The sequence below is a fragment of the Monomorium pharaonis genome, chromosome 5, assembly GCF_013373865.1.
Source record: "Monomorium pharaonis isolate MP-MQ-018 chromosome 5, ASM1337386v2, whole genome shotgun sequence".
NCBI lineage: Eukaryota > Metazoa > Arthropoda > Insecta > Hymenoptera > Formicidae > Monomorium > Monomorium pharaonis.
The window spans coordinates 21,111,460-21,134,475 of record NC_050471.1 but is presented as its reverse complement, the minus strand read 5'-3'; the positions used below and the strand labels follow the sequence as shown (position 1 = coordinate 21,134,475).

General features: G+C 46.3%; 2 protein-coding genes across 2 annotated transcripts; one reads left to right on the top strand and one right to left on the bottom strand.

Annotated features, from left to right (window-relative positions):
* Positions 1–3,480: 3,480 nt before the first annotated feature.
* On the bottom strand, positions 3,481–5,718 carry LOC118645657 (putative nuclease HARBI1). Its single transcript, XM_036287199.1, has 3 exons — positions 5,065–5,718; positions 4,379–4,961; positions 3,481–4,165 (listed from the first exon to the last, which is right to left on the bottom strand). The coding sequence occupies exons 1-2, from the start codon at positions 5,330–5,332 to the stop codon at positions 4,633–4,635; spliced, it is 597 nt and encodes a 198-aa protein (XP_036143092.1). The 5' UTR covers positions 5,333–5,718; the 3' UTR covers positions 3,481–4,165; positions 4,379–4,632.
* A 35-nt stretch (positions 5,719–5,753) lies between these two features.
* LOC118645675 lies at positions 5,754–13,056 on the top strand. Its single transcript, XM_036287282.1, has 3 exons — positions 5,754–10,117; positions 10,246–11,327; positions 11,455–13,056. Exons 1-2 carry the CDS (start codon positions 9,658–9,660, stop codon positions 10,707–10,709), a joined length of 924 nt encoding a protein of 307 aa, XP_036143175.1. The 5' UTR covers positions 5,754–9,657; the 3' UTR covers positions 10,710–11,327; positions 11,455–13,056.
* The last annotated feature ends 9,960 nt before the right edge of the window (positions 13,057–23,016 follow it).

The window sequence follows — 23,016 nt, the reverse complement described above, 5'->3', positions numbered from 1 at the left end:
GGGGCCTGCGAGGCCCCCGGAAGGATTACGGCGCGCACGTCCCTGCGTACGCAGGACTGCGTGCCTTGTAGCAATTGGGTCGCGGCGCGGAAACAATGCGCATGACCAAACGGGGGGTCGCGGCGTCGATCTGGGATCGACCGCGATCCACCCCGCTTTTGCGTGCGAGCGGTTTAAGCGGAAGGTTGCGTGCGGTGCCTCGAAGGGCTGGTTATCGGTGTGGCTGGTGTGAGGCCTCCGCGAGAGCCAAGGGACGAGCCCAGAGACGAGGGAGGACATCGCCTGGGGCATTATCGGTGAGGTGGCCTGCCAAGATAAGTTAGTGTGAGCGATTGCCGGCCGGCGAGGTGTTTCCGGGCCCGTTCTGCATCCGTTTTTGTGTTGGTGCGTGATTCGCGTGGGCCGCAGGGCGGTCATACGTTCGCGTAAGTAATTGGGGATTCGTCGGATGCAAGCGGGCGGGACGCCAACGCGCCGATCCACGGGGAGGACGGTTGTGAGGACGCTCGGGTTTCGTCGGAGATTCCCCTCGACCGTGTGCGCCGCAAAGCCCTCGCGCGAGCGAGTCGACCGTCGCGAATAGCGGGTGGACGGGACTTCCGGTTTCGCGACGGCGTAGGTTGCGGCCTCGGCCGGCGAGTATTTTGTGACCCCCGCGAACCACGCGGTCGTGTTCTATCGTTGCCGGGAGTGTCGGCACGTTCGAACGCCCGAAATTCATTGTGCGCGGAAGATTCCATCGTCTGTCCTTGTCGGCCGCGTGCCTACCGCGGGAGCTTCCCGCGTATCGTTCGCGTTTCTTTTGGTCTAATTCGCGCCGTGGCGCCGCATTGTCGGAGCGCCGCATGCCGCGTCCCGTGAGATTATTGTTTCTGTCTGACATTTATTTTTAATAAAGTTCATTATTTGTTAAGCTCGGAGTCTAATTTTCTGGCGTGTCGTCCACCACTTCGTGTTACCGCAGTCGCCTGCTCCCTTACGATTCACCCCGCCCCTCTACCGTTAGGCAGAGCTGGTCGAGATTGTCGCGCGAGGATCGAGGACACCTTGGCGTATCGATTTTCGCGAATTGACGCGTCGTCGAGCGCGTCTGGCGCCCAACAATTTCTCGCGATAGCGTGTGGCTGAGATTCGAGCGCGACAAGCACGGCATCGGGGGTATCGGTTACCCCGCCGGTCTTATTGTTTTTGCCCGCGGCTTTTCCGGTCAGGAAAAGTCGTGACAACATATATATGTGGGGTTGTTTGGTATCGAGTGTACGAGCGTGTTACTCCCCACTTGAGATGTTCCACCGTGTGGAGCTCTTTGGTCGCCCTGAAAAGGGCGGTTTATCAGGCGCCCTTATAAGGACGGTTGTCCCACGTTGGTCGGGTGGCGTTTATAACGATGCGACAAATTCTTCTTACAAGTCGAATTCCTGCGGCTTCACCCGGACCCTAGCGCGATTGCTTCGAGTTTTCTTCTTGGGGGCCCGTGGAGTCCTTGACTTCCCGGACGGTGTGCTGGGCCAGGAGTCGTCGGAACCGCCGGAAGACTTGGCCTGAATGCTGGCGTCGACCTTCGGTCGGGTCGGCGTAGTCTGTGTCCCTGTGGTGTTCTGCAGGAAACGTGGAGTCCAGTTAGTCCGTAGAATCGGCGGAAGGTCCCAGGTGATTAGCTTCCATGGTAGCTTGGTTTCCCCCGGGTCGAGTCTTGGTGTTCTTAGGTCCTTGATCCGGGATGATGGCCGCTCCTTTGGCTAGGTCGGCCGGTTGGTCTTCCTTCTACGCGGCAGGATGCTGCCGTCGAGCACACTCCCAGAAGGAAGCCCTGGTGAGAGCACACTCCCCGAAGGAGACCCTGGTGCGAGCGCACTCCACGAAGAAGGCCCGGGTAAGAGCGCACTCCACGAAGGAGGCCCGGGTAAGAGCGCACTCCACGAATGAGGCCCTGGTAAGAGCGCACTCCAAGAAGGATGCCCTGTTGCGAGCACACTCCGATGAGGAGGCCCGAGGTCGTCTCGGACGAGCACACTCCGAGAGGGAAGCCCGTCACACACAAAAGAGAGTACAGAGAATATCTTGTCTCAAGTTATTTTCTCTGAGAATCTTAATTTTAGATTATTCTTCAGCGCTGCGGGTGGTCTTTATATAGCCGGGCCGCTGCATCTCACTCCGGAGTGCCGCGGCCGCTCTATCGGCTGCGTCGCGCACTGCTCCGCTGGCGACTCGCGGCGTGGGCGGTGAGCGCGCGTCGGTTGACGCGTCGGTGTACGCCGTGAGCGCATTAGCCCAGGCGCGCTGCGGGAGTGGCGTGACTGCCACAATATATATATATATATATATATATATATATATATATATATATATACCAGGTCTGTAACTTTAAAATGCGGGTTTTTTTCTAAGAGATAGAGCACAAAACCTATATATGCTGGTGTCATAACCAATATGTCATTTTGTAGCTATGATAGTTAGCTTCAAAACGCCATATTTGTTTAAACGTTTAAGTGTTAGTAGCATTTTTTTTTTCGGTGGTAAACATGTCGAGTTTTGAGCCGAACAAAGAGCATTTGCGGCACGTGCTGATTTTCTTATTCAATCAGAAGAAAAAAGCAGCAGAAGCACATCGAATACTTGTGGAAACATACGGTGCACATACTCTATCTGTCAATACTTGCGAACGGTGGTTTAAACGATTCAGAAGTGGTGATTTTGATGTCAGTGACAAAGAACGTGAAAATCGACCGAAAAAGTTTGAAGACACCGAATTGCAAGCTGAAACCTGGCGAAACAGTTAATACTGATCGCTACCGACAACAAATGATCAATTTGAATTATGCGTTGGTCGAAAAACGACCAGAATGGGCTCAAAGGCATGGGAAGGTGATTTTGCTGCATGACAACGCACCCAGTCACACAGCAAAACCGGTTAAAAACACTCTGGCAGCACTTGAATGGAAAATATTACCTCACCCGCCGTACTCACCAGACCTTGCTCTTTCCGACTACCACCTGTTTTCATCCATGGGACACTCACTTGCCGAGCAGCATTTCCATTCTTATGAAAACGTTCAAAAATGGCTCGACGACTGGTTTGGCTCGCGCAACTTTCAATTCTTTTAGAATGGCATCCATAATTTGCCTACTAGATGGCAAAAATGTGTAGAAAGCGAGGGCCGATATTTTGAATAAAATATTTTTTTCCATTTTGTCTAAATTATTGCGTATTTTTATTGAAAAAACCCGCATTTTAAAGTTACAGACCTGGTATATATATATATATATACATATATAAATCATGTAACAATTTTAATTATTTACTATTTTTTATTTTTATCATTTATATATGTATATATATATATATATACATATATATATACATATATATACATATATAAATCATGTAACAATTTTAATTATTTACTATTTTTTATTTTTATCACTTAGTATATTTTATAGCTTTTCAGTCTAACATAATGTTACATTATATTAAAACTGTTTCTTTTTTTACAAGAACTTTAATTAATATTTTTACTTTGTAAAATAACATTTAAATTTTATTTTTGTTTGATTAGTCTAACACTGTTACGTTATATAATAAGAACTGTTCCTTTTTTACAAGATTAATTTGTTTTGTACTTACTACGAGATAATATATTAATTTTATTATTGTTCGGTGTAATACGAAGTATTTATAAAAAATACATGAGTGCGTAGAGAAAAAGAGAAAGAGAGAAAGGGGAGATATTTTCTTGATAATATATACTTTATTATGTACAAGTAAAGGTATTTAAATGAAAACATAATACATGTGTAATGTAATTTCAAACTGTATTTTATTTTAATAAATAAAATGGTACAAACATTAATTTGTTTAAATTTAGAATTTTCTTAATTCTAACGTACCTAAAATTAAAAAAGATGAAATAATATTAATATATTACTAAATATTTAAATATATTTTTAAGTTTTTGCATTTTTTATTCGATTCTTACGCAGTTCATTATTACACATGCAACAGGATAGAAAGTTTCAGACTTTAGAATATCTAGATGTTCTTTATGTCTTTTTTAGTTTTTAATATCTCTTTTGTTCGTGTATGTTAATTGTAAAACATTTCGGGATATATGGTTTCTTCAATTTATACTCGGGATGTATGGTTTCCTCAATTTATACTCTAATGCTGAAAAAATTATATTTCTTAATAATAGAAGTATTTTATAGAATTATAAATTATGTGAGGTAATATATAAAACTAATATTTTTGTATTATATCATTTATGCATTCATGTATGTATATCAGCGTATGAACACACACATACACACAAAATCTACTGGAAATAAGAAATTTTAATATATTACATATATGAAAATATTTGTAAACAAACATATATACTTAGCAAAATAAGTATGAATCAGTTCTGTTCTTATTGTTGCACCAGCAACCTCGTCATTGATTCTCTGGTTAATGTTGCATTCCGCTAGCATATAATCCCATGGTGCAGGTAAATCTAAATTTGGATCATCATCTGGTTGTGGGTTATGATTTTCTTTAGCAATATTGTGAAGCACTGCTGTTGCAATAATAATAGGCATGACTCTCTGTAAATGATATCGCATTGCCAAAGCTAGAATTGGAAATCTCCTTTTTCAAACACCAAATAGACGTTTTATTATATTGCGGGTACGAATGTGTGATTCATTATAAAGTCGTTCTGCAGCAATTTGTGTCGTTATCAGTAGAGTTAGAAGATATTGTTTCGAAGGGTATGCGGAATCTCCTAACAAAAAACCGTTATCATATGCACCATTCTCAAAATTTGCTTTCAAGCGACTATTATTAAAAATAGTGCTATCATGCACAGAACCCTGCCAACGAGCAACTATATCCGTTATTTGCAAATTGCTGTTACATGTTACTTGTGCATTTATAGAAAAGTATCCTTTCCTATTACGAAATAACTCAGCATCTTCTCCCCCTATACAACAATTAAAATTAAAGAATATGTAAGTAGTAATAATTATATAGCAGGCAAATTAATGCAAATAATATAAATAGTATCTCATATTACAATAATTTACCAAATGATTGGACACGGATATGTGTGCAATCTATACATCCTATCACTCTTGGAAAACGTGCAATATTATAGAATTGTCGTTGTTCCTTCCTTATTTCTTCTTCCGTGTTTGGAAAATGAATATAAAGAGGTCGTAATCTAGCAATGGCTTCACTGACTCTGTGCACGATATAATGTGCTGAAGTTGTGCTCACACCCGAAAAATCTCCAGCAGATATTAAAAATGATCCAGTGGCATATACACGAAGCGTCAATAACAATTGTGTCATGGGAGATTTAACTTTATTTCTAGAAAGAAATTAATATTACCTTTATGTTTACTAGAATTTATATTTGCAATTATAAAACCATTTCTTATACTTACTTATTTGTTGCAAATTCTAACTCTTCTCTTATATGTTGTAACACTGATAACACAGATCTTTTACTTATTCGAAATCGCATTATAAATTCAATGTCATCAAGCTCTTCGAAATAATTAATACGATGTTTAAACCTTTTTCTCCTTCTAATCGGTCTCACAATATCTTCATCATCAGAAAACAACAGATTTAATAAAAAGGGCATCATATTTCCTATATGTAACTTTTAATATAAATTTTTGTATCATAAAATTTTTACATCATTTATTAAATGTATTTACTTTTTTACTTACTTTATATTACTTTAATTATTATATGTAATTTTATTAACCTTATATATAACCACACAATTTTTCTAAAAACTAGATAGTTATATTTTTAAACCGTGGTTTAACAATGCTAAACGGTCAATATTGATCGTTTAAATTAAACTGGATTTACATACGTTTAAACGTGAGTTTATTATTAGTAGAAACCAACATTTTGCTAAACTTTGGTTAACCGAATGTCACTAGGGATTAACTTTTAAACCGCGTTGGTAGAAATGGGCATTAGAAATATTAAGTATAAATGCCAGATTTTCGGGAACGGTCCATGATAGTTTTATATGGTGTGACGTGGCGCGTCCGGCCGCGCTTGTCACAAGGGCGTAAGTCCAACCGAGGGGGTCGGTTTGGGGCTCCTCCTCGCCGTGCCGAGGGGGGACGCAACTTTATTTCACTTATTTTCTTTTTTTTGTTTTCGTGGTACCGCATTAGGATATTTAGGATTAAGGCGCCGAGTGAGGGCTCAATTTTTATTGTACAAAGAACGGAAAAGGAGCAGCCGTCGGGGGAATAGTATCGCGAGTAAGCGACAGTAGGCGGGGTGCCCCGCCAAGAGTTTCCCCGCCGAGCCGTGCGTCGAGCCCCGCTGCTTGTTACCGCCCTGAGCCGCAAGGATACCGTTGCCGCAAGTAAACCGTGGCAGCTAGGATACCGCATGGCGACATAAAAGATTTTTGGAAGGAATCACGCCGAGCGCACGCCACCGGGCTGCAGACCGGGGGAGCGACCGTTAAACTGTCAACCGCCCGCCACCCAGATCAGTTCGGTCACGGCATGGCCAGCCGGGCCAACCGAAAACAGCAGAGCTAGAGCACTCTCATCGGCGGAAGTCGTCACGCGCGGACCACGAGACATTGGGAGAGGCTATGCGGCGCAGCATGGGATCGAGGCGTGCGATCGACCGAAAATCGAAGTACGCGCATGCGCGGCGGCTCGGGCCGGCCGGCGCGGGACCGGGGTTCCTCACTGTTCGGCAAGCCGTGTCAGCATACGTGTCGACTAGGACGAGCCCCAGGATACCGAGAGTTACCGCTAAGGACTTCGAAGACCAGGACACCGTTCACTTTGTAAGGCCATCACTCGGCAGCCATCGATACGTAAGGTTCGGATAAGGCGGTCAACCCTCGTGCGGGACCGGATACCGTTTGTAATTGTGATAGCGGGCATCCGGAATCCGATACCGTTGGTGTTATTGTTTTAGTGTAGAATAACTCGAAGCAAAGAGTAGAGTTTTGTGGCCGCACGAGGGCTCGGACCGACCGGCCCCGAATATTTGATAACGTGAGTACGTCCCTCTCGGACTACGCCGGTGCCGACAGTCATAGTTATATTAGAATCATTATTACCGCGAATTGTTTCTGCAATTAATAATTTTGTCTCTGTTCGAGCGGAGAGCCTCGCCGGCCTCCCGCCTCGTATTATCCATTCTATAGTTTCCGCATTTTTGTGTCTATCATTCGTTTCCGTCTGTCAAAGTTATATCCGTGAATTAATTGTGTGCATACGCTTTGAGTAAGCTCATTGTTGCATTGTTACCGTTTTCACTATCACTAAAGAAATACAATATGACTCTTTAATTGTTTAACAAGTTGAGTACCGAATCTTTCTACGACCTGCCTCGATCCGACATCTCCACACTTTCCGTCTCAATGAAAACCACGCCACTCTACGTCTCGAGTAAAAGAGCTACCGGCACTTGTAACGCTTTCTAGTTGGTTACCGCATTATCGTTGATTATTGTGTGGCGCGAGAAGTCGCGCCTGGCGCCCAAAAATTTAGAGTATTGGGAAGATACAGTTCTTGCAAATTACCGCTATCGTATTAAGAGCAATCTCGATCGATATTGGGGGATACCGTATACAAGTTACCGCTATCGTGTCGAGAGCAATCTCGCCCGATATTTGGGAGATACCGTATGCAAGTTACCGTTATTGCTTCGAGAGCAGTCTCGAGCGATTGGGGGGATACCGTACGCAAGTTACCGATATCATATCGAGAGCAGTCTCGAGGAATACTGAAGCTACCGTTCTCGTAAATTATCGAATCTAACTAGGAGAGCGTTACTCGTTACCGTCTATAAAGAGATTTCCGTTTAATTGGGCGTAGCCCCCTCGGACCTGGCGTTCCCGGGGGAAAGCAACGTCGCAATGGAGACACTCTGCTGTACGAGATGAAATGATACATCTATAGGATACGTCTATATAATTTTGTTGATCGATCAACATGGCTTTTAGATAATTTTATCGTTAATATTAATTTAATATACATACCTATACTTACAGAAATTTATAATTGTTTTTTATATAGGTGATGCAGGTTACAGTTTGGAACCTTGGCTTATAACTCCAATCACAAATGCTCCTGAAGGGAATGCAGAAGCGCGATATACACAATATCATACCTCTACAAGAAATTGTATAGAGAGTATGTTTGGAGTTTTAAAAAGTGTATGGAAATGTTTTTTAAGTCGTCGCGTACTTCATTACAGTCCTATTATGGCAGCAAAGATAATAATAACTTGTGCTGTATTGCACAATATGCGATTTCGTCATAATCTTATGGATAGAGAATTTGATATTGATGAAGAAGGTGAAGCCGTAGCTTTGATAAGAGCTAGATTGCCAGGTAATCTTTTAGCACGTGAACGTGTTAGACTACGAGCTGGAGAAATAAATGGAGCAGATAAAGCGCATTTTAATCACGGTGAAAGATTAACAGAAGCAAGAAGAATACAAATAAATATTCTTCAAACGCAACTTGGCTTACGTCAAGAAGATTAATGATATGTAAATATGTATAAAATATCTGTGTCACCTATATGTATTGTATACATGTGTTCTTAAAAAATTTTTATTAATTGTATATAATTATACATATATATATAATTGTCTACCTTTTTGGTATGTAAAAAAATATAACATTTAATTTCTTTAGTATTTCAATACTTGTACATTGTCACGAAAAAAAGTTCCGGAAAAAAAGAGATCGGACACAACGCGGATCCGCGGCGTTCGCTCAGGCAAGGATGAGAAGAGAGAAAAAAACGTGTATCAAGTGGAAGAAAATAAAAACTGTTTTTATTTAAGACAGTTCCGTTTAATTTTGACTGGCAAAATACAAGGGGGGATTCGCGAACGTAGCCGCTTGCAAATGTCGGCGCGTAGCACGCGCGACAACGAGAGGAGAAAAAAAGGCGCGCTTTTTTCCCCTGAGACAGAATTGCGTTCTGTACTCTACGACGGTCTAGCGAGTCACTGCCTTCGCAAGCAACGGACGAGCCTTGTCTCCTCGAACCTCCGGAGGAGTCGATCACACAAAGATCTGACTAAGTAGCACGGAGTGAACACGACTCCTCCAGAAGGTCGAGATGTTGACAACAGGTCCCCGCGTACCATCGATCTCACGCGGCTCGCCAGTGACATTCACGAATCGCGGAGGCCGCCGAGCAAAATATTGAGGGCTTTGGCTTGCCGCTAGCGAGAGCGCGAGCGCCCGATACTTCACGTTATTTGCGCTTATTTTCGAAACATCCCGCCCACCTCGTCGTAGACGACCGCGGCAGGGCGCTGTGATTGCTCTTCAACGAGGCGGGAATCGCGACGAGCGGGATGCCGATCTTGACTTAGCCTGACCCACGGAGTCGCGATCAGCTGATCGGCATGCGACCGCACCGGCGATGAAACACGTGCGCGTGACAAGATCAAGCGAATGACGGATCCTCATTGCGGTGTCAGGTAAGTAAGGACTTCTACTCGAAGAAAAAAAAACAACGAAACATTTTCATAATTAAAAGGTAAATTTTAACAAAGGTATCGAATAGGAATTGTTAATGTCAAATTAATCGTTATCGTTCGAAATGTTATGTACGGAAACTAGGTCACGAGTTGACACGGATTTAGAAAAAAAATGAGAAGGAAACTATTCAAGAGCGGCATCGGCAGCAGGCAGCGGCACAATCTTCACGGTGGGCCTGGTGAGCGTCCCAGCAGGTGTCCGCACGTCAACGATCCGGATCTGCCCGTCGTCGCCAGGATACAGGCGCACGATTCGCGCCAGCGGCCAGCGGGTTGGTGGTGTCGTCTCGCTCCGGAGGAGGCACAGCTGACCCTCCTTCAAGTTCGGCTCCTGCAAGTATTCCTGCGTCCACCGCTGCCACAGGTGGTCACGCATAGCCTGAAGCAGCCGCCAGCGGTTGGCTGGCACCTCGGTCAACGCAGGCTCGCGGATGGCGTTCAGCGGGCCGCCCACCAGGAAATGTCCAGGGGTGAAAGCCCCAAGGTCGTCAGGATCGTCCGTCAAGGCCTGGAGCGGCCGGGAGTTGAGGCACGCCTCTACCTCAGCCAGGAACGTCGACATTTCCTCGAAGGTGAGTTTCGTTTCTCCTATCACTCAGCGAAGATGGTGTTTGACCGACTTGACGCCGGCCTCCCACAATCCACCAAAGTGCGGTGCAGCCGGTGGATTGAAATGCCACTGTATTCCGTCTGTCTCCAGGCTCCCCAATATACGATGGACCTGGCTGGTTCGAAGAGGGCGCGGAGCTGCGAGTCCGCGCCGACAAAGTTGGTGCCACAGTCGCTGTAGACAGCCCGGCACAGACCCCGACGAGATACGAAGCGGCGGAAGACCGCCAGGAAGGCATCTGCTGTGTAGTCGCTCACCACCTCCAGGTGAATCGCCCGGGAACTAAAACAAACAAACACGGCCAGGAACGCCTTGTACGCTTTATGGCCGCGACCCCGGCTGGTCCGGAGCTGCACCGGGCCAGCGAAGTCCACTCCAGTGCACAGGAAGTGACGTCCAGGCGTGACTCGCGCTCGGGGCAGACTGCCCATCATAGGCTGCGGGGTCGCCGCCCGCTATCGGGCGCAGCGCGTACAACGATGAATGTAACGTCTCACGAGCTGTCGTCCCCGGGGATCCAGTACTGCTGTTGGATCGCTGCCAGCGTCGCCTGAGTGCCGCCGTGAAGTGTTCGTCGATGGTTATCATCGACTACCAGCAAGGTTAGGTGGGATTCCAGAGGCAGGATTACCGGATGTCGCTGCTCCACGTCGAGCAACGAATGCTTTAGGCGGCCACTCACGCGTAAGATTCCACGGGAGTCCACCAACGGGCCGAGACGCCGGAGCGAGCTCCCAGCGTGGAGCGCTCGATCCGCAGCAATGGCCGCGAGCTCCAGTAGGAAGGCACCGCCTTGTACCACCCTGAGCCAGCACTCCAAGGCCATGCGCAACTCCTCGACGCTTAAGGGGGCAGATCCCACCAGCGATTCCGCGGCCCTGATCACGCGAAGCCGAGACCATCGACGCATCCAAGCCGTGACGCGCAGCAGTCTCCGCAGCGAAGAAAAACGAGTGAGCTCTTCCAGTTCGGACGCCCTCGAGGTCGCGAGACACGGGAGCGGTCGTCGCTCCGGAAGGTCGCTCAGGGTCAACGGTTCCGGCTCCCCCGGCCACCGCGAAGCATCCCCGCGCAGGAAGTCTGGCCCGTCCCACCACAACGTGTGAGAGAGCAGTTCTCGGGGGGGGGGGGCATCCCGCGAGAAGCGCAGTCCGCGGGGTTGATCCGGCCAGGTAGGTGATGCCATCGGGCAATCGGCACCGAGCGCTGAATCTCGGCGACCCTATTGGCGACGTAGGTTGTCCATCTCGCCGGGTGGCCCCGAATCCAGCCTAAAGTAACCGTAGAATCTGTTCACAGGTGAACAGGCACGTCCGACAGGTCCAAGGTCGACCGCACGTGAGCGACCAGTCCAGCGAGAAGAGCGGCCCCGCAGAGTTCCAGACAAGGCACGCGCCTCAGCGGAGCCACCCTGGTCTTTGCAGATACGAGGAAGACAGACGTCTCCCCGTCCGACGACGAGCGAAGGTACACCACCGCGGCGTACGCTCTCTTCGACGCGTCGGAGAAGCCATGGAGCTCGATCCGCGCCGCGGGATCATCGCCTCGAAACCATCGGGGCACCCGCAGTGCCTCCAGATCATGGAGCTCGGCCTCGAGCCGAGACCAGGCAGCGGCCTCGGTCGCGGCCAAGGAGGTGTCCCAATCCAGCTGCTGCAACCAGGTCGTCTGGATCAGCAGTTTGGCGAGGACGGTGACCGACGCCAACCACCTCAGAGGGTCAAACAGCCGCGCCGAGGCAGACAGCAGCGACCGCTTCGTAGGCACCATCGACGGGGGGCGCCGGACGATAAGTGAAAAGCAGTCGCTCTCCGGATTCCAATGAAGATCCAGCACCGAATGTTCAGCAACCGGCAAGAAGTCATCCGCTGCACGCGGACTTCGGTGCTCAACGGATACGTCATCCAGAAGCGCGGCGCAGTTGGCGGTCCTTTTTTGCAGGAGAAAACCGCCCACCGTGCACAGCGACATTCACGAATCGCGGAGGCCGCCGATTCGAGCAAAATATTGAGGGCTCGGCTTGCCGCTAGCGAGAGCGCGAGCGCCCGATACTTCACGTTATTTGCGCTTATTTTCGAAACATACATATTTCCAGATACAATTTTTTTTAATGTTTGGAAACTTAAAACTTATTTGTAAGATAATTAAACGAAATGTTTATTTATTTTAGCTATACAAGCTGTTACAGCCATACAAAAAGAAATCAAAACAAATTGAACGAAAAATAAAGTGTACTCTACTGTTAATATCAGATTTTTCTATTAAAATCTGTTATAGTTAAACATAAACAAAAACTTAACTAAATAATTTGAATAAAAGATAAAGGATACTCTATATTAGACTATGGGATGCATAGTAATTATAAAATGTAGAGCCACAGTTGTTAGGTGCCTAAAATTTTTTTATTAACAATGAGAAATATTAAAAAATGTTAAGTCTTATAGTTTAAGCTAGATGTTTGTGCTAATATTTTTTATATAATTTTATATATTATTTCAAAATTTGTCAAACTTTGCATAGAATAGATTTTTGGTCTTGAAAAACAGCTATAAAAAAGAGTAGTAACATAACAACATTAAATTAATAATTAATTTAATAATAATAATATTAATATTATGTAATTACTATTTATTGAGTTAGAGTTCGATATTTTATTTATGTTTTATTATTAAAAGTGTAGTGTTCGTGTTTGTAGCTCTATGTATAATTAGTATATATATATTTATGTTTAAACTACGCATTCTGCCGAGACATGCGCTTATGTGTATCCGCTTTACCGGAAATGGGTGTACGATAGAGAGCGCCCTCTCTTCTTTCTTTTCTTTCACCTCTGTATGTTCCTGTTCCGCTCTGTACTCACAAGAGACAAATTATATTTGAATAAAGCTCTGTTGTAAGCATTGATATCCAACAAGTTATGGGCCCAGCACGCTTCCACTGCGTATGAATATTGAGAATTTGTGGGTCAGAGTGTTGGACGGTATTTTTGTATGATTGTCTGGGACAGCAGATTGACCGTTTTTGTGTGAGCCGAGCAAAGCGGTAAGATAACCAAGAATACCAAAAATCCGCCATTTTGGGAGCGGTAACGCTACAACGCCATAAAAAAATTGTGATACAATGAGTAAAGCTAAGCATTAAAAAATGGCCACAGAAACTAGAACAGCAAAGATTGAACTGCCGAATATTGACAAGCTCCGTGATGAAAAACTATCGACAGTGGCGGTTCACAATCAAGCGATTTATGAAGCTGAATGGCGTCTTCGAGCTGGTAAATGGAGTCGCAGTAAAACCGGATGTAATAGATACAGCGAAACTCAAGACATGGACGACAAAGAATACAATCGCTGAATTAATTATCAGTGGCTCCATTGAATCCACTAGATCACATTATGGCTTGTGAGACGGCACGTGAGATGTGGTCGACGTTGGCGCAAGTGCACGAAAAATCTGATTCGTCAAGCAAGATGATGGCCAATGACGCATTCTATCATTACACGTATAATACGCGCCACTTGTCGATAACACGCGCGTATCGTAAATTTGGACGATGCGGCGGGCCCTGATACTCACTGGGTAGCGTTCTCCACTAAACCGCATTGCGTATTTCGACAGTTTCGGCAAGTTTCGGCAGTTTCTTTAACCACCTAAAAAACTAGTGCAATACTTTGGGGGCGGAGTGACAACGATCAAGTATAATCGAACGTCTTATCAAACCTACGACCAGAACATTTGTAGAATTTAAAAAGCTGGGTTAGTACCGCAAAGCCTCACTATTTTACCACCACCATGTCGCTGATGGTGCCCATGACGTTTACGCTGAGCGGTAAGAGCAGCGTTTTTGCGGCATACTATTCTCCGGCTATAGATTTGTGCGACAATGACTACGAGCTCGGTCTAGCGATTTTGGAAACCTATAACACAATACCGAACGTGAATACGTCCGAACAATACGTTTTACTTTGACAAAGACAACGCGGAGATTACAATTCCCGAGGAATCGTACGAACTGCGAGCTATAAACGAGTTTTTGAAACGCGCAATTTCGTGAAAACGTCCGCAACACGATGGAATTCGTTCCGTTGAAAAAGTCGATGACATCACACGTGCGGACAACCATGATGAAATTAAAAAGGTGAAGCATTCCCGAAGATGCGCAGTTGTTCAGTAATTTAGTGGGAGATCAGCCAATCAGATGTGTGCGAAAATGCAAAACCAATATGATGGAGTAAACAATGTGATAAGGTAACCTAACCTTGAGACCGATGAGCACGTCGTGCTCAAGGCGCGACCGGTGCGGCGCCGCCGAAGCGTGAGTGAGAGTAAGACGCGCGGAAAAGCGGTAACGGACCGGCGGAGCGCGGGAACCGGCCCAAAGAACCGCGAAATACCGCAGAGCTACGAACACGCGGGTAAGAAGCCGTAAAAAACGGTAAAGTACGGGCGGTCTCGCGATCCGTTGATCCGGCATCCCCGCCACGCGACCAGGGGGCGTGACGGGCATGCGCGAGGACGCGAATGGGGAGAAGCGCGAGGACCGAGGCGTCTCGGCGAGTGGGGAGCCTCGGGGAGTCTCTCCCGGGCGTTTCAACAGTGAGGATGCGTATCACCGGTAGCTCCGTGAAGGAAATTACGCAGTTACGTGCGAACAAAGGCGCGACTCGTCGAGCGTGTTAACAGCGTCGTGCCTGTCGAACGGAAGTGCCACGACGTGCGTGTCGAGAGTGTGCGCGATGGCACCGCGAGCAGGGCCGGTTCGTGCGTTTGCGGCGTCGTGCCTCGACGAGGTAGCAACGAGACGAGAAGCGGAAGCGCGACGCGGACGCATAGCGTCGATCGGTGGACAAGCGCGGCTCGGACCATCGCGGCGGCTGTAACGAAACGCTTCCGAGTTAGACGCGCGAGATAAACGCGGCGAGCGCCGGCGAGCGTACACGCCCGGCGCGTCGTAAGCGGCAACGGGCGTGAGTGAGCGTGCGTGCGAGTGCGAGAGGTGTGTGTGTGTGTGTGTGTGTGTGCGTGCGGATGCGCGCGAGCCAGGACCGATCGGTGTAAGGAAAGCCACAAGTGACGAATAAAGGCTCTGTGTTGCATTGTGAGACACGCATGATTTCTAACTTCCTCAATCTCCACGTCCCGTACGAATCAGCGAACGCGGGCGGCGAAGCCAGCGGGCGCGCCCGCGACAGTGATCCTCGGCGGCTGGAGGATAAGCCGACCTGGCGACCGTGAACGAGGGCGCGGCAGCGCCAGAGGGACCGAGCGACGGGAAAGACCGACGGGTGTCCCAAGCATACCGAGAGGACGGGATCACCGCAAGGTAAGGCGAACAAGTTACGCGAACCCGGGATCCGGACGAAAACGCCGATATTCCCGGAGATCTCGCGAGCGCGCGGGATCCGTCCGGCCACAACCTAACCTAACCTTGGGACCGATGTATCCATCGCCCATTGGGTTAAGCGACCGATTCGACGACCGAAGTGTGAGTGCGCGTGAAACGCGAAACGGGAATAAAACCCGTAAGAAATTGGCAAACGTGCGGAAAACGCGACGGGAGCACGCGAGACAGCGACGCGACCGAAAACGCACGACAAATGGTTAAAAGTACGGAGGTACGCGGGAAACCGGAGCAAGGCACGGTAGTTACCCGAGAAACCGCGAAAGAACGGTACGAACGGTTCAGCCACCGAAACAACGGCAAGTACGGACACCGACCCCCACCACTCAACGGTAGGCGGCGCGAGCATGCGCATAGGTAAGAGTGGGGACAACGGACCGTAGAGGGGATTAACGACGCGAAGACAAAGGGATTCGGGAGAGTCGTCTAGAGAACGCTGACTCGAGCGGTAGCAGCGGAGACTCCGAGTAGATCGCGGACTATTTTAGTCGGATAAAACGTGATCGAGTGTGAAGTTATCCGAGATTCCGGACACGACGCGCGGACGCGAGTGCGTATAAAACCGACGTCCCGACGATTCGGATACACGACAGCGCGACAACGAGGCAACGCCCGATTAATAATCGCGACCGGCCAACGGCATAACGACGCGAAGGGTGTGGCTCGTGTAGAGCGACGAAGGTTTAACGGCGTGCGAGATCGACGAAGCGCGAAACGCGTACGCGACGACCCCGGCGACAGGCCGAAGGGTTTGTATCGACTCGTACACATCGTCGATATTAGTGACGCGATATTGTGAATCGCAAAGGCCAGAGCAGCGGCGCGTCCAGCGAGACGCGAGAGCCGATCGCGTGCGTGAGAGATAGAGTGCGTGAGTGTGCGTGAGTGCGAGGAGCTCTAAGGAGCGGGTCGATGTAGTGGAGACAAAGCAGTGGAACAAAGAAAAGGTGAAAATCCATTGTTTGTGTTTGTGGGATTAACCTCATTCCCGACCGATCGTCCCGACCACGCCAGACACAAGGAGCGCGCCACGCAGCGAGCGACGGCCCGAGAGGCACAAAGGACGGGGACCGACGCGTGAGACGAGCCCCGATCAGCCGAAACGACCTTGGCGGTTACGAAGGTGAAACCGACCTGGCGACCGAACAAAGGACCAACCGAAGCAACGGTGAGTCAGAATCACGGCGAAACTGCCGAAATACGCGAAATAGCCGTTTAAAATTGTGAGATTCCGTGAACCGACCGTCAATGTCGAATCGTCCGGCTACAACCTAACCTAACCAAGTTAGTGAGATAACAAGTGCGGCGGAACTCAAGACGGAAATCCATCGCTATTAAGGAGAATCGCTAAGAAGAAGACAAGTGCGGCTTGCGTGACCGATGTGACATCTTAAACTCTAAAAGATAAAAAAATAGAATAAGTGTTGCAGTGATTTTATTTATTTGTATCAGTATTTTACCTAAGTGCGACAGAAATAATTAAGAGTAAAATATAAACAATTGTATAAAATAACAAATTAATAGCTTTCGTATTACTTATTAAGGAAGTAATGATAAATTAATAATAAAATAATTTAATTATTGTAAAGTGTATGATCTCTTATTATTTCATTCTTATATCATACATTTGATTGATATTTGAATTATACAAAGACGTATAATAATTAGATTGCGCATTTGACTTGAAAGGCTATTACAAATTTTAAAAAGACAGCACCATGTTTGTATCATTATTTTATTTTTGTCTAACCCGGTTGTTAGAGAAAAGTGGATTAGTGATCTAATTTCTTTTAATTTATGCGTTTCAATGTAGAAGACACGGGAATACGCAATCTAATTATTATACACTTATGTGTTCATACATTTGGTTCAGTTTCTTTAGAGATTCCTTTAGAGGTTCACTCAGTGGTATTTTCAGAGATTTCTCCAACTAATTCAGAAATTCAGTTTAGAAGTGCTACAACAAACGGATTAAGGCTATTGGAAAACTTTGAAAAAGAAGTAGCGCATCAGAAAATTGAATCGGAAACTTTAATTTACATCGCAGATTATGTTGCACATCGTTTTCGCTTTTCTCATTCTTATCTTGGTTTACTTACAAAGACAATGGAACCACTTGATAGGCATGATTGGTTATTGTACATATTAAAGGGTAATTGTATTTATCCCTTGGAGGGTTTTCAAATAGTTGCTAAAATTATGGAAGATGAGTTCATAAAATTTCATGATGGATTAAGTAAAGAAAGTAGTATATTTGATAAAGTTACTGATTGCATCTTTTCGAAGATTGATTGCAATTTATATTTAAAACAAATAATTCATTGTCTAGTCAGAACTCGAACTTATATACGTTTAAAAAATTTAAATTTAAGAATAAAAGAAAAAAATGTATTAGGAAAAATAAAAAATATGAAAAAAATGAAGCACATAACAAACAAGATTTCATGATAAATTCATTGTTTTTTGGATATTATATTTTTATTTATTTTATTTTTTAATACAATGTTATATTTATATACAAACTAAAATTTTATAACAGTTTTATCCTTTCTTTTTTTAGGTAATATGATATTTATAGATATAAAAAAATAGATTAGACGTAAATATATAAAAATAATAAATATTAACTTATAAATGAAGTTTTTTATTTCGTATCGCACAAATTTTCTTTAAAATTCGTGGTTTGCATTGGTGCATGCATCTAATTGGTCGAAATAGAAACGGCAGACATTATGCGCAATGCTTCACCTTTCTAATTTCGCCATGGTATAAAGTGCCACGTAAGCCTCTGTTCTGTTGTAAGCCGATTACAACCGTATCTATCACAATTGCGAAACGCATCTTTCGAAAGACGTTGCAAGAAGCACCTCTTTCGAAAGACGCACAAAAATCCGCCGCGCTCATGGAAGTCCCCAGTAACTTCCGTGAGATTACAACATCGCGCTCGGAAGCAGTTCCGTATCGTCCTAGAAATAGGCCCTACGCTGCACAATCAAACCGCAAGGCTACCGCGTTTTGATGTCGAAACGCTTAGCCTCGCGGAAGCTACGGTCATTGGCCCCCGAAATTGCGCCAGAAACCATCATATATAAGCGCGACCACGCCGTGATCGAGCCGAGAGTAACATAATAACGTCCAAGCTACATCGCGTACTACAAACCTTATCGCGAGTAATACTTGACACCAACACAGCTGACTGTAAGCGCCAGAGAAAGAAATAAAGACAACGAAAAAGCAAGTAAGGAGTATTTATTTTCTCATACATCGAGCTGAACCTTCATCCTTCGGGTCCCCTAAGGCAGGACGAATCCCAACTACTTACGGGAAAGAATTCCCGAAACGAGCAAACGCTCACAACAAAATTGGTGGCAGCGGTGGGATTGAAGAAGCCGTCAAGAACAAGGAATAGAAAAAGCGGGTTGAAGAAGCCATAAGGATCAAGGAAGCCATAAAGAACAAGCTGACTGAGGAAGCTGAAAAAGAACAAGGAACCAGCAAATTCAAAAAACTCGAAGGAAGCACGGTCCTGCTAGAAGAAGACCAGCTGACTGTAAAACGAGCTGAGACAACACCATTATGTTATTCAGTGCGCGAGTGGAAAAATCTGTGCCAACGCGTCACTACACGGTGTTAAGTGCTCTTGAAGAACGAGCTTCTCTGCCGGAGAAAGGAACGGCCGACCAGCCAACGAGAGGTGGATCACAACAAGGGGCGACGACTAGACGACTGTAGACTACGAAGAAAAGCCGCACACCCTACTACAACGCCGTACGCGCCAGTCCATCCAGCGAGCTGATCTACGACAACTATCATGCGCGTCGTTCTACTAATGTAAGTCAGAATTATAAAAATATTTGCGTACTCATTGTAATGTCCTGTGCGAAGAGCAACACGACCGAAAAATAACGATACAGCGGAAAATCAACACCGTGCGAAAAAACGAGGCAACGCGAAGTTTATCCGTGAAAGAAAACGTTTGTAAAAAAAGTACGCGCCAATTAATAATACATTATCAGCGAGTAAAACTCCGATTCAAGTACGACGCTCTAGCACGTACACACGCGACCGCGATAAGACGCTTAGCCGTGCGTATTCGACTCCACCAATAGTACTCGGGAGACGACCGCGAGACATACAGCATGCGAGCTGCACTGTCTCGAATAATTAAAATAAATAATTAATGTTCCACAACGGGGACAGGCCGCAAAATGAAGGCCAGCGACCCTCGGGAGATACAATAAACTCTCCGGAACATGAGGCAGTAGGCCTAGCGGAAACCGCATTACGCGAGATATGAGACGCGACGCACTACATGTTATAGGCGAACGCTGAACACACGTCGTCACCGAACGAGGGACCACAGCGGACGTACGCGAGTTTAGTTTGATAAGCGCCGAACATAATACGACGCGTGACTTAGATGGACGAAATCAGACCGACAATCGACTAACATCCAGTCCAACAACAATGGGTCACTTTCCCGCCGAAACGTCCAAAAATATACCGCGAAATGAAGTCAACGCGCAAATATTACGACTTCATAATTCCCTGCATGAGAAAAATGACCATGCAGGAGAACCGGCACCGAGGATAAATCCGAACTTCCCGCCATGACCTACGCGACTTGAAATTCCAATTAGGTCTATATAAAAGAGATCCGGATTATCAGCAAAGAACGGAAGCACTCTTGAAATCCCAAAATTTTCACGATCACGCCTTAGATTTGTCGTACGGACAATCGAATAACGATATCAAAAATCAGCGCGGATCAACAGTAAATTTTTTGAGTTTGAAAGAAGCGCAAAATATGATACCGGACATCGACGGCACTCAGCAAAACCGCGTCCGCGAATTTATTAGCGCCGGTACATACGCGATGAAAAACATACACCTAGCCGACGAATATACCCTGCTAGAAGCCATCCTTTGCACGAAATTTAAAGGTAAGGTCATGATGAACTTCTATACGCGCGATGTATATAGCTTCGAACAACTGAAAAGAGAGCTCGAAAATGAGTACCTTTCCAAACGAAGCACCGCCCATCTGCAACTCACTAAAGCAAAAACTCACGGAAAGCGCACAGGAATTCGGACGGCGAGTGGACCTCCTTGCCATAGAGCTATACGAGTCCAGGGAAGAGGACAAGAATCACATCATCGAACAACAGCGAGCCATCCTGGACAATATTAAGGAGCAAGCCCTGTACAATTACCAGATTGGTTTGCATGAAAACATCAAACTTCTGGTACGCGCCCAGCGATACAGAACGCTGCAGGACGCGATATTCGGCGCAAATGCCGAGGAAAAAGTAAAAGAGCCTAACCAAAATCGGAAGGAAGACCCTCGTACCGCCCCTCAAGTACACACGAAATACTCTGCGATGCAGAAAGTGCGGCAAGAATGAGTACGACGGGCGAGAATGCCGCAGCAGCCGATACGCTAACCGGTTCGAGTTACCGCGATCGGAGGGACAGCCTCGCGTAAACACAGTGGAACTATACTGTGACCATTGCAAAAAGGCAGGCCACACCCGAAAAGAGTGTTGGTCCCTTCATGGTCGACCCAAGAAAAAGAACGATGATCGCCGGAAATAAAAAAGATCAAGCATACGCAAAAGAGCACGTCCTACGTAAGCGAGAATTTCCTTTCGGGGCCCTCGACTCCAGTTTATTTTCCAACAACGCAGTTGACGTGACACGACGGGACCGTGTGGACAGACGGACAAGACCGTACGTTAGTCGCACTCCGAGCCACGTATCTTCACGAGGTGAATTTTCACTGACCTCGTACGATTCCGATATCTTTAACCCTGAAGAAATTTTCGAGAGATACGAAATGAGTACCAACGAACAAGCCCAACCCTCGGGAACTCAACAATCGGAGGCTCAACAATTCATAACCGACGCAGAGCGGGAAATTCAAGAAATGCACCAAGAAATCCGCGAAAACCTAGTTGCACGAGCAGCACCGCCCAGCGTAGCGCAAGAAAGAGACAATGACGTCCAAGACACTCTGCGCGCGGTGATCCAAGAATTACGTCGGTTACAAACAGATATAGACGCCGTGCGGAAAACGCAATTACACACTCAGCGCATTCACGACTATCGACCATCGCGACCCAGCAGGAGAGACAACCTACGTAGGTCACGATGACGTTCGTCACCAGCGAGTCCGCGGGTCCCTACCGCTAAAGGAAGCGCGCTGCATAATCCCTGAATTTGACGGGAATGCAAGTAAACTACAAGAGTTTCTAAGCGCGATGACGTATGCGGTCGAAAACATCGATCCGAACGACGAGGTAACTCTGTTAGGAGCTATCCTATGCACAAAATTGAAAGGGCGCACAATGTTGGACTTCCAAACGCGAAAAATTCGCGATTTTGAACAACTAAAACAGGAATTGGAAGCGTGTTACGCGAGTAAAAAGAGCACCACACATTTACAAATTAAATTTAATACTCTCAAACAAAAAACCGGAGAAAGTGCGCGGACCTACGGACTTAGAGCCGACAAATTAACAATGGATTTGTACGAGTCCATGATAGAGGGTCGACAACATTACACAACGGAAAATAAACGCGCGATATTAAATATCCTACAACAACAGGCGCTTCAGAATTATCAGATAGGGCTAAACGACGACACAAAAGCCGTAGTTAGATCACGAGGATATGCAACGTTGCAGGATGCGATAGCCGCCGCGACCGCAGAAGAACGAATAAAAGGAACGGCAGTTTCCCGCCCGAAACCAAAATATTATATGCCGGCCGCAGATAGTTACAAAAATAAGCTACAATGTCGGAAGTGCGGAAAATTAGGACACCACGGAAAAGACTGTCGTAACAGTCGTTACTCGAACCGGTTCGCACTACCACAACCTGATAAAACACGTATAAATGCCGTAGAGAAATTCTGCAAGCATTGCAAAAAACGTGATCACACCCAAGCCGAGTACTGGCACTTGAACGGGAGATCTCGCAACAAAACGTCATATCACCTTCCACGACCACAAAATAATAGGATTAAAAATAACAACCCTAGAAAAGCGATCGAACCACGTAAAAAGAAGAATTCCGGATCCGAGTCTAGTAGCGAAGAAGAAAGGGAAACAGCCGGAAAGAAAGATAAGCGCGCTCGGTCGTATCAGGTCGCGCAAGTAACTCGAGCTGCCCAGCCGAGCAGCGGCCTAGACCAAATCACGCTTCCGATACGAGAGACGCGCTCAGGAGAAATCAACATGCTTTTCGATTCGGGCGCAACCCTTTCACTCATCAAAGTAAAAAACTTAAAAGGGAAAACTAGAATTTCCCCCGAAAAAATCACCCTTGCGGGAATAACGGGGCACAAAATGTATACAATCGGAAGCATGCAGGCCCACATTAATCTAGGCGAACAAGTATTAAAACATACCATGTACGTGGTCAAGGACGACTTCCCCATGGAGTACGACGGAATACTGGGA

Bases quoted from the DNA above. Each gene is read 5' to 3' on its own strand.
- LOC118645675 (XM_036287282.1), top strand. From the start codon at position 9,658: ATGAGAAGGAAACTATTCAAGAGCGGCATCGGCAGCAGGCAGCGGCAC. The intron at 10,118-10,245 runs GTGAGTTTCGTT...GTCTGTCTCCAG, and splicing joins ACGTCGACATTTCCTCGAAG to GCTCCCCAATATACGATGGA.
- LOC118645657 (XM_036287199.1), bottom strand. From the start codon at position 5,332: ATGACACAATTGTTATTGACGCTTCGTGTATATGCCACTGGATCATTT. The intron at 4,962-5,064 runs GTAAATTATTGT...ATTGTTGTATAG, and splicing joins TATCCGTGTCCAATCATTTG to GGGGAGAAGATGCTGAGTTA.